The sequence below is a fragment of the Patella vulgata genome, chromosome 4 (genome assembly GCF_932274485.2).
Source record: "Patella vulgata chromosome 4, xgPatVulg1.2, whole genome shotgun sequence".
Taxonomy (NCBI): Eukaryota; Metazoa; Mollusca; class Gastropoda; family Patellidae; genus Patella; species Patella vulgata.
Genome location: NC_065882.2, coordinates 41,160,075 through 41,174,753, shown reverse-complemented (window position 1 = coordinate 41,174,753; position 14,679 = coordinate 41,160,075). Strand labels below are relative to the sequence as shown.

General features: G+C 34.0%; 1 protein-coding gene across 1 annotated transcript in view; it reads right to left on the bottom strand.

Moving 5' to 3' along the window:
* Nucleotides 1-14,679, bottom strand: part of LOC126818819 (laminin subunit alpha-1) — a 295,094-nt gene that overhangs the window by 97,685 nt on the left and 182,730 nt on the right. Inside the window, exons 34-36 of the mRNA XM_050546415.2 lie at nucleotides 12,501-12,612; nucleotides 11,194-11,350; nucleotides 10,817-11,015 (exon numbers count right to left, since the gene is read on the bottom strand). Coding sequence (XP_050402372.1) covers nucleotides 10,817-11,015; nucleotides 11,194-11,350; nucleotides 12,501-12,612 — 468 coding nt within the window. The remainder of the gene's footprint in view (nucleotides 1-10,816; nucleotides 11,016-11,193; nucleotides 11,351-12,500; nucleotides 12,613-14,679) is intronic.

Genomic DNA, 14,679 nt, shown 5'->3' with positions numbered 1-14,679 from the left:
CATTTGAATAAAATATGTTTTAAAGGCTAAAAATGCAGTTTTTGCCAAAATGACGTTACTTCCCTGGCGCGGATCCAGGATTTTTTGCTTGGGGGGGGGGGGGGATCTAGGTTGGATAATTGCTTAACTAATTGCGGTGGGCTAAGGCGCTAAATGTTGTAACAGGGGGTCTGGGGGCCCTCCCCCTGAAAAATTTGGTAAATTAGATTCAATTTGGTGCATTCTGACGTATTTCCGGAAGGTAAATTCCAAAATTACAGGTCTAAAAATCGCCAATAAAATCGCATTAAATATCCTTAAAATGTTGATGGGGATGCTCCCTTCACAGGTGAGGAAAAAAATATCTTCAGATACCATATTATAGTTGTTCTTAACAAGCTTTATTTGCAGTATCAATTTACTATTACAGTAACCAGTCCATTTAAGTATAGGAAAGTTGGTCAGGGTTTTCCAGAGCACAAACTTTCACAGACGAAAAGTCTATAGACTTGGTTTACTGTTTTTACTTTCAGCGCATAAAAATAAATAATATAGCTTGCAATAGTTGCACAGGCTTAATCATAAATGTAGAGGTTTACAGGGAATTTTCACACATAAATGACCTGTTTTTTTTTCTTATCAACGCTGCCGATAAAATTAAAAAGCAAACACAACAATATTCAACGTCAACAGGCGAACAGCGTTAACAAAACTCTTTAAATTTCAATAAACTTATATTTTCATACAGTACGGTATTAAAAAATTGCCGTCGTCAATAGGCGATTTGCTGTGGGGTCAATTGGTCCCGACGGCAATTTATGCTGTCAACGTTTTTGGCTAATTGCCAGAGCTGTATGTGACTATTTGTTTTTGCCCACAATGGACTGAAAGTCATGACTCAACTCAATGTATACAAACTCGCAATTTTGGGGTCAGATTCAGGCTTTTAGATTTAAGTTTCTCGGACCCTTCAAATTTTCAAGCCTGAGCAGGGGGGGGGGGTCCGGACACCCTGGACTCCCAACTCTGGATCCGCGCCTGCTTCCGGTGATAATGAAAATCTTAAAATACTTGAATGAAATCGTAAATTGCATTAGGTATCAGACGGTGAAAATTTTATGAAAATCGAATAATAATTAACACTTTTATGGACCAAATACCTTGGGCGAAAAACCGAATTAGCCAATGGCTGCCAAGCAATATTAAAAGACAAAAATTGTTGACATTTTGTTCAAATCAGAGGACCCTTTAGCCCTGGATAAAATATCATTAAGAAATATTTATTAATAAAAAAGTTTAAATTTTCAAAATTTGGCGCCTAATATCTTAGAAGATTCATCGAAAAGCAAAAACCTAATTAGCCGTAGCTATGTGTCTTGTCTCTGGCTATGTCAAAATGTATCAAATGTTAAAATCAGGCAATTATTGTTAATATTATGGCAATATTTAAAAAAAAAAAACCACTTCAGTGATTTCGGATATTTAGCATTGTGGCGGAATGTTCGAAATAGATTTAATCTCTAAGTCATGCCATCTTTCCTGTAAAACCAAAGATATCGGATCAATCCAACAAGTAGTTTCTGAGATATACTCAAGTGGAAAATAAAACGGCCAACATGTTGGATGTTTTAGTAAAAACAATCATCACTAAAACTGCGATGCAGATATGATTGGTTTCACTGGTACCACGTTACCCTTGAACTTATGTCACTGCCGGTACCAATGAAACTGTTAAACAGGTTTCCACATAAGCATTGCACACATGAAATAAAATGGACGCAGAATCAACCAAATCCAGCAATCAATTCATTTCATACATTTGTTACATGTAGGTGATCCTGACAAAATTACATTACTTCCGGTGATAATGAAAATGTTAAATTAGTTTTATGATATCAGAAATGACATCATCACATGTTGAAAATTTTATGTAAATCGAATAATAATTGCCACTTTTATAGACCAAAAACCTTGAAAAGTGACTTGTGGAAAATCGTCTATTTCTCTGTAACCGTACAAGTTAGACACCATTTTGTGGTATCTGTATGATCGTATGGATTCATTCTATTTGTTGATTGGAATCAAATATCATATTTTTAAAAACATTACAAATCAGACTCATTTGAATAAAATATCTGTTTTGAAGGCTAAAAATACAGTTTTTGCCAAAATGACAGTAAAAGTGTTAAATTACTTGTATGAAATCGTAAATGGCATTAGGTATCACACACTGGAAATTTTATGAAAATCAATTAATAATTGACACTTTTATGGACCAAAAACCTTGAAAAGTTACCTGTTGAAAATCGTTTATTTCTCCACAACTAAACAAGTTAGAAACCATTTTGTGATAGAGAGAGAGAGAGAAATGGGGTTTAACGTCCACTCGACACAAACTAGGTCATTTCGGGACTAACATATTGTTTTTAATTTTATTTCAATAATTCGCTTGCGCGTAGGGGTCTTTAGCAGTGGGAGGAAACCGGAGGACCCGGAGAAAACCCACGAGGTTAGACAGGCGACCCTACTCCCCATTTTGTGATATCTATATGATCGTATGGGTTCATTCTATTAGTTGATTGGAATCAAATATCAAAATTTTAAACAAATAACAAATACAACTCATTTGAATAAATTACTGGTTTTGAAGGCTATAAATACAATTTCCGGTGACATAGAAAATGTTAAATTGGATTGACCTAGTTGACATTACGCATTAAATGGTGTCACTTTTATGAAAATCGAATAATAATTGACTCTTTTACAGGCAAACTAGCGTAAAAAGTGACTCATGCAAAATTGCCCATTTCTCAGCAACTGCTCATATTACAAACTAATTTTCACATACATTCTCTTCGTATGGATTATTGCTACTAGTTTATGAAAGTTGCGAAGAAATATTTTAAAATATGAAAAGCCTGAATGGGTTGTGAATAGCTCATTTTTTCACCTTTTTTCAGCTTTAAATCGAAATGATCCGAAAACAAAATAAAAATTAAAAAAACTGAGCGCGATGATTTCTGCGCCTTAACAGGATACACCATTTCAGTCATACCAGATTTTAAAAAAAATAATATTTGCTTTCAAAAAGTGGTACCGAACTGTCAAAATTGCAGTTTTTGCTAAATTTACGTCTCCTCCGTTGCTGAAAGGAAAATGTACAGGTAACAAAATAAATGACATTTTGGACCATGGAGCATATGAACTTTGTTTTATACAAATCGAACAATAAACAATTAATCCAGGACTGAAAAACTGAATTAGCCAATGGGGGCCAAGGAAAAATATGGTGACAAAAAATGTTGCCATTTTTGGTCAAATCAGATGACTCTTTAACCTTTGGTAAAATACCACATAAAAATATTCATTAATAAAAAAGTTCTACGTAAAAATTTTCAAAATTTGGTGTCTAATATCTCCAAAGATTCGTCGAAAATAAAAAATCTAAAGAACTGTAGCTATGTGCCTTGTCTCCAGCTATGTCAAAATGTATCAAATATTACAATCCAACAATTATTGATAACATTATGGCAAAATTTCGAAAAACGACAACTTCAGTGATTTCGGACATTTCGCATTGTCGCAGAACGTTAGAAATAGCTTTAAAATTTAAGTCAAACCCACTTTCCCAGCAAAACCGAAGACATCGAATCGATCCGACAAGTAGTTTCTGAGATATGTTCAAATGGAAAAATAATAATAATAATAATAACTAGACCTGCAAGCAGCACTGAACCGGCTTTCAGGAATCTGACAGGAAATGTGTCATACAATAGCCCATTCATCGAGCTACCAAACGATACTTTAGGTGTTTTGATCTGGTCTCACCCAAGACCACCGATTTTTACTGGGTTTTTTTTAATATCGAATATTTTTCGACTACTTCCGGTTTACGGATCATTGTCTCGATAGATTTAACACATTGTATGGGAACTTAACTTCAACTTCCTACCAGAAGTTTCAGAAAGATCCATTGGACAGTTTTTAAAAGAAAGGAAAATCAGAAGATATTTAGCAAATAATTTGTAGTCTGATGCCAATGTGTTATCTCCCTTATACCATTAGAAGCAAATAGAACGATTTTTCAAATTTTTTCAAATTTGGATTCACATCCTAGACCACCGTTAGGAGTCAGTTAGGACTCCAAGTAACAGAAGTTTAAGAAAGGAAATAAGAGACATTTTCGGGATGAAAGCATCTGAATAGCCCCCAAAAATGAAAATACTAGATTTTCAGCGTCCCATTATATATTGCCTAACCAACAAATTTTTACCATTTAGATGTCATACGATCGTCCATTGTTCAGGCTATCCAATGACACTTCAGTTGTTTTGATTCAGTGAAATCTGGCGAAGTAATCACTTTTTTCGCAAGATCACCATTTTTTTTAACATTTTATGTTGGTTTTTTTCAAAATATCAGATATTTTTTCGACTACTTCCAGTTTTTGGATCATTGTCGGGATAGTTTTAACAAATTGTTTGGTTACCTAACCTTCTGTACAAGAAGTTTCAGAAAAATCCATACAGCTGTTCTCCAAAGAAAGAGAAATCGAAGAGCATTTTCAGTAATTTAAGGATTTTTCAACTTTTTTCCAAGATTGAGTCTCTTTTTGGACCACTTATATTATTTCAATGCTTTTATTTTTGGACTCACGCCATAGTCCATCGATAGGACTCTGAGTAAAAATAGTTTAAGAAAAATCGTAGTTGTCGTTTTCGAGAAAATGGCGTCTCAAAATGCTCCAAAATGGAAAATACTAGATTTTCGGCGTACCATAATTAATTTTCTAGCCATCTAAATCGTATCATTCAGATGTCATATGATAGCCTATTAATGGGGCTATACAGCAACACTTTAGTTCTTTTGGTCCACTAACATCTGATGGAGAAATCAATATTTTTGGAAGAGCGCTATTTTTTTTTAACCTTTTTCTTCATTTTTTGAATACTTCCGGTATGGAGATTATTGTTGGGATAGTTTTAATAACCGGATTGGCTTATAAAATAGTCACAGGGCTATGTAATGATATATTACATTGTCTGATCAGATAAAATGGCAATGGGAAATGCAAAAATGTCAATATATCGAAAATTAAATTTAAATATTTTAATACATATTATACATGGTTAGAATCGTAATTAGTTCAGCTATCTGAATGTGTAACTTTTTTGTAAAAATTTGTTTAAATAATAAAGCAATAGAGCATTTTCCAAAATTTCACGATTTTTCAACTTTTTTCGATTTTCAGTACGTTATTTTACCTATTCCAGACATTTCAATGTCTTATTGGATGGATTCATGCACACGACTACCGGAGGGACTCTCGATGGGGAAAGTTTAAAGACAAATCCTTGGAGTAGTTTTCGAGATACTGGCGTCCAAAAACGCTCCAAATCAGAAGATACTTGATTTTCAGCATCTCATATTTTGCTGCCCTCTCATAGGATTCGTGTGAAATTGGTATCATATGATAGTCACATACCCGAGCTACCCAACGATACCTTAATTTCTTTAATCTGTTGATATCGGGTGGAGAAATCATGTTTTTCCCAAAAGCACCCATTTTTTGCGTTTTCTTCAAAATACAGTGCACTCTGTCACATCCGACCTCTGATCACTCCGGATCTCTGTTACATCCGACACCATTTTCATGTCCCGATTTATTTCCGTATTACTTCAGCCAAAAAATCTCTGTCACATTCGACCTCTGTACGTTCCGGATTACGACATCAATCAGCCGCCCCGTCATACGATTTCCATTGAATCGACACCATATAATCCGGCCTTCATTCGGTGGGTGTGAAGCAAACATACCAATCAATTATCAGTGAGATTAAAACTGGATGGGTGTGAAGCCACAAAATATTAACAAGCAATCACCAATCAATTATCTATGAGATTAAAACTCGCTAGCGCTGGTCTGTGTTGATTACTTTGATAATTTTAATCCCTTGTACGTCAGTTGTGACAAATACTCAAGAATATCCACGAATTTTCTCCTGAATTCATAGTCGTAAAAATATTCCAATCACCTGTTGGAAACATTCGTTGCGCATGCTGATTGAACCTGAATAACCTATTTTTGGTCATCCTACGGATCACTTCGACTGGTGATGCTCAATTCCCAGTCCGGAACGTTCCGAATTAACAGAATTGCAATCGAGTGACGGAGGTGGTGTGAGTAGAATTGTGACGTAATTAAACTCGACGAACAGGTTTTGGCTGCATGGTTTGATGAGATATTTATATATCCAGTCGACGCATGCGTTGTAGCCCGATTGTCACTATTTTTTGGATTGAGAGAATTCAATTCCGGAACGTTCAATCGAGTTCGCCCATTATCAATGAACACGTGATAGCAAAGACAAGAGTGCGATCAACTGAAGACGGTAAAGAAGATAAATTAACGACATACCTGACCTATTCAAAATGCCTACGCATGTTAAATGAAATAAAAATTAATGTAATAAAATTTTGAATGTACAGAAAGGTTTATCGTTTTAAAGGGAATAACATTCTGGTGATTCGAAGATACATTATAATAATAATATTTCCCGTTTTGAGAAAACTGGGTATTCCGACGCTCTGCGTAATTTGACATATTGTAACGATCCCGTACGATGTAGGATGTGACAGAGTCCACTGTATCAGACATTTTTTCGACCACTTCCGGTTTAAGGATCCATGTCGAAATAGCTTTATCAGTTGGATTTGGACTATAACTTCATGTTCCAGAAGTTTCAGAAACGTCGATTCGGCCGTAAAATGGAACTCGAGCTGACAAAATGGGCAGAAAATTCGAAAAAATTCGAAAAATAAAGGGTGATTACCCATTGTCTCGGAAAAGATTCGGGGTTTCCAAAAATGTGAATTGTTTTAAAATAGGTAAAGAATTGGCGAAACCATGGCCGATTCAAAATTCGGCCACTTCCGGTCCGCGCAGAAGTTTCAAAAATACTTTATTAAGTAACCACCAGATCGATATCTGTTTTCAACCATGGAGAAATAGGCTCCCGGGGTAAATAATAATAATAATAATAATAATAATAACTAGATCTGCTAAGCAGATATGAAAGCTTTCATATTCACAATCACTTCCTGTTACATGTCAAGGGTCATATAAAGAATCTCAACAAGATAAAAAAAACAATTAAAATTGGTCAAAAACTCGCGAAGTTAATGCGATTTTTCACTCGTAAACAACTCTGTCGGCACGAAAAACGACAAAGGCAAAATTCAGACAGAATTGTGACATTTTCAAATACCATAAATTGGACCCTGATCCCGGCTATCCAGAAATGTATTCATTTTCGAAATAGGAGAAGTATTCTCCAAACTACGGCCTATTGTTTTCATTTTCATATTGTCGATTTTTCACTTTTTCTCATATTCAGTTCAAAATGGTTTCCATCAATTGACCTAGATCAAATTTCAAATCCGATAGATTTTTAGGCATTCCTTCAAGGATTTAGAAAATGTAACTCCCATGTCTGTAAGTAAAATATTGCAAAAGCCTTATGGATTTTTCACGTTTTAAGATGGTGGCACTTCCGGTTCAATCGGCAGACTTCATATTTTGTGTACCCATCAATACTGTCTAAGTTAGTACAGAAAAAAAAATTCAAGGCAATCTGACCTATATTTCGTTGATTTTTTTGAAAACTTTGATCCTTAATTTCATCAAGAGGAGATAATTTAGAAAATTTCTAATGACATCTTTCAAGTCGCATCGGTAAGATCTACCTACAAACTAAATTTCATGAAAATCGTGCTACTATTAAAGAAGTTGTCAAGTTGGTTTAAACTTCCGGTTCGAAATCATAGCGACAAATTTTTGAAATTCGAAAATCCGAAATTGCAGATTTGAAGTAAATGTTTCAATGTACTCAAAGAAAAAAAATAGTAAAATAGGTCACAGCAATGTAGGTCAAATGCATTTGTAAGATGGTGGCACTTCCGGTTCAATCGGCAGACTTCATATTTTGTGTACATATCAGTACTTTCTTAGCTAGTACAGAAAAAAAAAATTCAAAGCAATCTGACCTATATTTCGTCAATTTATTTAAAAAATTTGATTCTTAATTTCATCAAGGGGAGATAATTTAGAACATTTCTAATGAAATCTTTCAAGTCGCATCGAGAAGATCTACTTACATACTAAATTTCATAAAAATCGTGCAACTATTAAAGAAGTTGTCAAGTTGGTCTTAACTTCCGGTTCGAAATCACAGCGATTTGAAGTAAATGTCCACAAGATTTTTTGAAGTAATCAAGGGCCATAACTCTGACAGTTATTATCGGAAATCGCTGAAAATCAATAGGATTCTTCGTCGCATGACCTTAAACAATCGAATATTAACTTTAGTCTCTAGAGCGTCCACAAGATTTTTCAAAGTGATCAAGGGCCATAACTCTGGCAGTAATCATCGGAAATCACTGACAATCAATAGGCTTCTTCGTCTCATGACCTTTAACACTGTGTATAAATTTAAAGTCAATCGGATATTAACTTTAGCCTATAGAGCGTCCACAAGATTTTTCAAATTGTGGTCGCGGACGGACAGACAGACAGACAGACAAACCCATTTTAATAGTCCCCTGCTTTCCTCGAAAGGCAATCTGTTTTAAATACAGATCTATATTTTGTTTCGTTTTCTTATACTTTCGATAGCCTACACTACATAAAGATCTGACCAGTTTTAGTTTGGGGCCGTGTCAGGGGTCATACGTATATGACTTCAGATATATGATAAGCCAATCAACATTGATGTTTTTGTGGGTTACCCACAGTTCCGTGCACCTCGCGTTAAAAACTCGGCGTAACAGACCGTTTCATTGGCTAAACCCTCACATCATTCAGAATGCGGGTTATATAACAACTCTTCCAGATCCTAGTGTAGTAAAGACAAGTAAAATGATATTTTGAACTATAAAACATGAAACGAAATAGGATCTGTGTTTTGGTCAGATTGTTCGAAAGGCGGGGGACAAAAATGTGATTTTTCGCACAATCAGGGGCCATAATCCAGGAAGTTACATTCGTATATGTGTGACTATCAAAAGGAACCAAGATCGTAATGATAAAAACTTATATTTAAAGTTTCATCCAAATCAGATAAAAACTGTAGCCACTAGAGAGTCCACAACTTTAACCATGCATTATGCAAGAGCAAAATCTGCTTATTACAAGTCTTTCTTTAGGCCTGAAATGTTATCTAAATTATCAATTAGACATTAATTAACTTATCCAGACCATAATAAACTCTCGATGTCAAGGCTAGCCTTTGATGTTGGCTGGATTAGATTCTTATATGCCGCTAACGGCCGTTGATAATTAAATCAGAAAAAGTGGATAATCGAGACTATGCTGTTTATATTAATGATTTTAGTAATGATGACCGAGACTATGCAAAAATTTCACTCGCTTCTTTCTCGGCTCATAGTGGATCAATTTGACTGAAATTTTCAGCAAACTACCTTTACACTATCTAGTTTTTAACTATTATAGCAAGAACTGCCATCTCTTTATCTTATCTCCCATAATGTATCTTTAATACACCATATTTTTACACTATTTGCGTACAAAGGGCGGCCATTATGTCCGTCAGTTTTTGTACGATTTTCACAAAATTCGAACTCAACCAACATTAATGTATAACTGTGATATATTCACACGTTTTTTTTTTTCAATCAGATAAAAATTTTGACCTCTATAGGTTCCACAAGCTAAAAACGCGATTTTTCGTACAATCAAGGGCCATAATTCAGGAAGTTACGATCCGATATGCGTGAATATTGAAAGGAACCAAGATCTTTGGGTTATAAACATGCATTTCAGGTTTCATCAAAATCAGATCAAAATTGTGACCTCTAGGCAGTCCACAACCTTGTTATACCAGAAGGGGCGGCCATTTTGTCTGGCAGTTTTGGAGCAATTTTCATGAAATTCATACTCAACCATCATTTGGGTGTAACGGTGATATACTGAAACGATTTTTTAAATCGGATCAAAATTGTGACAGCTAGAGGGACCACAAGCTAAAACGCAATTTTTCGTACAATCAGGGGAAATACGATCCGATATGCATGAGAGAAAGAGAGAGAGAAACAAGATATTTGGGTTATAAACATGCATTTCAAGTTTCATCAAAATCTGATCAAAATTGTGACATCTAGAGTGTCCAAAAGCTAAAACGTGATTTTGCGTACAATCAGGTGCCATAATCCATGAAGTTATGGTCCGATACATGCCAATATCAAAAGGAACCAAGATCTTTGGGAGATAGACGTATATTTCAAGTTTCGTCAAAATTGGATCAAAATTGTGACCTGTAGAGTGTCCACAAACAAATTGTGAACGGATGTCCAGATAGACGTCTCGACGTCTGGACAAACAGGGGCATAATACGTCCACATGAAAATGTGGGCGTATAAAAAAACATAATTCATATTTATAATATCCAAATATGGTCGGATTCTCATCCAAACGACGACGCGTGAACAATATACGACAGCAAACTTATGCCAAATCTGTATGCTTACTATAGAGACCAGTAAGCATGTTGAACCACTTCCGGTTTTAAAAAAAATTCATTTCTTGCTTACAAAAACCTATTTGCTTGTGTTACAGAGCAAATTATTTTATAATGTCCATTAAATTAAGATTTTTGGAAATCTTGTTCAAAATCATTGGTCTTACCCTTTAAATGAAAATCTGGCAGGGAAAAAAAAATGGAACCCTGGGTAAGCACTAATCCCCTGTCAATGATCAGTGGAGGATTGACCAGTAACCAGGAGAACATGAGCCAAGTTCATAATTAAATGCCCAACGAACCTCAAGATTTATCAAAACAGTAGCTAATCTAGCAAATTCTTCATCTATCACTCTTTTTGCTGTTCTACGAGCATATTTAGCTCTCTCCCGGAGATCTTTAAGACTTGTCAATGCATCATTGATTTTCTTTGTAACTTTATTTCCATTGAAGTTCATTTCATTCTTGTCTATGACTCTTTCTAATAATTTCTCTGCTAGCCTAATAAAAATATTTCAAAACATGATGAGTTAATTAATGTCTTTTCATATAGATAAAAAGTCTATCCTTTTTAATTAAGAAATTTGAATAACTGATTGTATCAAAAGTATTTAAGATCGAATAATCATGCAAAATAAAAAGATACAGAAAACGAATATAATAGGATTTATGAACTAACCATTTTTCATCATATGCTTTGCTGTCAGAAATAGAATTTGTCTGATCCTCTATGTTTCTATAAATGGTTTTTGCTTCTTCAAGTGCAGCGGTCACATTCAATCCAACTTTATCAAGAATCAGTTTCTGCATTAAGCTTACCAATTTTTTAGCATCATCTAAAAGTAGTAAGAATAAATTGTCAAATGTGGATACGAAAGTCCTTTATTCAAACATTCTCTAGTAAGTATTATATGCAGAGGACTCTGTCACACCCAGTTATGAATACTACAGCATTGTGAAATCGGTCATCATTTTCATGTTCCGATTAATTTCCATATTACTTCAACCCAAAAAATTTGAGTAGTCTGTATTCTGAATATTACGACATCAATCGGCAGTCTCATTACATGATTTGCATTGAATTAACATTGTATTATCCAGCCTTCACTCAGTGGGAGTTAACTTATAAAAGATTGACAAACAATCACCAATCAATTATCTGTGAGATTAATACTCGTGCCAGTCTTTGTTGATTACCTTGATATCGACAGAATGATGCACAAGTGGTTTCAACATCAAAGACTTTAAAGTTAGTGACGAAAGTGCGGGCGTTGATATCGGTACCGTTACAAATTCTGCATGCTAAAGGTGGAAAAATTTCAATAGAACGATTCAATATCTTATTTTGTAGTAGAGCGACCTATGAGAAACTGAAGCCTCTTGCAATCGGTAAAGCAGAAAATCCTCAATTTATTAAAGGCAAAAAACAACCTGTCAGTCAATTGAACGGCCAATCGTAAGGCATGGATGACAAGTGTTATTTATTCGGATAATGCACCATCTCATATATATTATCTTGGATATGTATAGCAACGTAAATATTAAATTTTTGCCACCAAATACAACAGCGATATACAACTGAAGGTACAATAATACTTTTGGTATTGAGTATTCTGTCATGCTGTGTAATCTGGAATATTTTAACGATCCTGTATGATGTCGGAAGTGACAGATTTAACTGTACTCTATCGTGGGTTCTTCTACCAATCATAGAGTTTGGGTGGTTGAGTGGTCCAACACATCCTCTGTGTGTCAAGTCATGGGTTCAATCCCGATTTTGTATGTGACCTGGTTTAACCTTGTGAGGTTTCCTCAAACGGATCAAATTATTGAAATAAAAATGCACCAATGACCTGATTAGTGTCAAGTAAATGATCAACAAATTTCTCTCTCTTCTACAAAAGTCTATTTCATTGGACCATTTTTCTTAAAAATCATATACATGTGCTGTTTAATCTGTTATTAGTTAACCAGATAGTAACCTACCTTTAATACCATGAAACATATCTTTAATATCATTCTCTAATTGTGTAGAATTTCTGTAAGTGTTATCTACAATTTCAGTTGTTTCTAGTGATTTCTGTTGAATATATACAACCTGTAAACGACAATATGTAAATTTAAGATGAACTTGATCATTAACACACAATTCTAGGGCCAATTTATCGGATATAAACTGGTTTCATTTTTTAAAAATCTGACATACTTTCAAAATTTAGTCTATTATTTTGATTTTTAAGTGACATGTAATCCATAACCAGATTAAACATCCATTAGTTAAAGTCTGGATACCAATTGCATAATGATGACCTTGAATTTGACTAAAAACCTTCAAAATCAACAGGCGAACTGGTCTAATTCGGTAGTATAAGATAAAACATAAATCAGTTATTGTTTGCAAAACAAATTTAACTAGAACTGCGACGCAGTCACGCAGTAATGACGTGTTTTACCAGTGCCACGTTACTCTTGAACTGATGTCACTTCCCTAACAATGAAAACGTTAAACAGTTTTCCACATTTGCATTGCACATGTGTTTTAAAATGAAATGGGTGCAGAATTAGCCAATAAATCTAGCAATATCAGTTCCATTTATACAACGAAGACTCAACACAATGACATCGCTTCCATTTTCAACAAAATATTTAAATTGGATTACAGAAAAAAACACTTTGATTGTCCTTTGCATGACAGACAATTGATTAAAATTTGAACAGAATTAATTCTTTATTAAAATGCGAATAATCTTAAAAAGTGATATTGACAAAATTGGTTATTTCTCAGCACAAGAAGAAGACATTAGAATCACTTTTTTAATATCTATATGATCATATTGATTCATATTATTTGTCCATTGAAATCAAATATCATAATTTTATACGAATAATGAATATCACTTACTTAAAACAAATATTCATTTTGAGGCTAAAAATACAGTTTTTGCCAAATGGCATTACTTCCAGTGATAAATCGTAAATGGCATGAGGCATAACATGGTGAAAATTTTATGAAAATCAAATAATAATTGACACTTTTATGGACCAAAAACCTTGTAGAAAATTGTCTATTTTTCCGCAACTGAAGAAGTAAGAAACCATTCTGTGATATCTATATGATCTCATGGGTTCCATCTATTTGTTGATTGGAAGCTGATATCTTATTTATAAACAAATTACTAATACGACACAGTAAAATAAAATATTTGTTTTGAAGGCTAAAAGTACAGTTTTTGCCCATATGACATCATTTCCAGGGACAGTGATAATGTAAAATTGGTCCCGCCCAATCAAAAATGGCATTAGAGATTACATGGTGAAAAAATAAATAGAAAATCGGTTTAATTAACTTGTTTACAGGTAAAATAACTTGAAAAGTGACTCATGCAAAATTGCCTATTGCTTGGCAACAGCTTATATTACAAACTAATGTTGACATACATTGTCATCGTATGGATTAATGCTACAGGTTCATGAAAGTTGTCAAGAAATATTTTAAAATATGAAAAGTCTGAATGCATTGTAAATAGCTCATTTTTACCTTTAAATCAAAATGGTGCAAATGCAAAACCGAAATAAAAAAATAACTAAGCAATACATAATTTGCGTCTTTAGTAGGAGCATTCATATTGACCTATTAGATTTGTAAACATTAATATTTACTTTTTAAAAGTCCTTTCGAAACATCAAAATTGAAGTTTTGGGCAAAATCACGCCTCTTCCGGTGCAGACAGAAACTTTTATCGGTCGAAAAAAAGTTGAGAATTTGCACCTCGGTGCATATGGGCTTTTATTTTACACAAATCAGGCAATAAATAATTAACCCAGAACCCATAAACTGAAATTAAAATGCGAAAAATCTTAAAAAGTGATCATGACAAAATTTGTTATTTCTTGGCAAGGGAAGGTGTTAGAAACGATTTTGTGATATCAATATGATCGTATTGATTTATACTATTTGTCCATAGGAATCAAATATCATAATTTTATATGCATAATGAATATCGTTTACTTCAAACAAGTATTTTTTTTAGAGGCTAAAAATACAGTTTTTGCCAAAATCACGTTACTTACGGTGATAATGAAAACGTTAAATTACTTGTATAAAATCGTAAATGGCATTAGGTGTCACACACTGGAAATTTTATGAAAATCGAAAAATAATTGA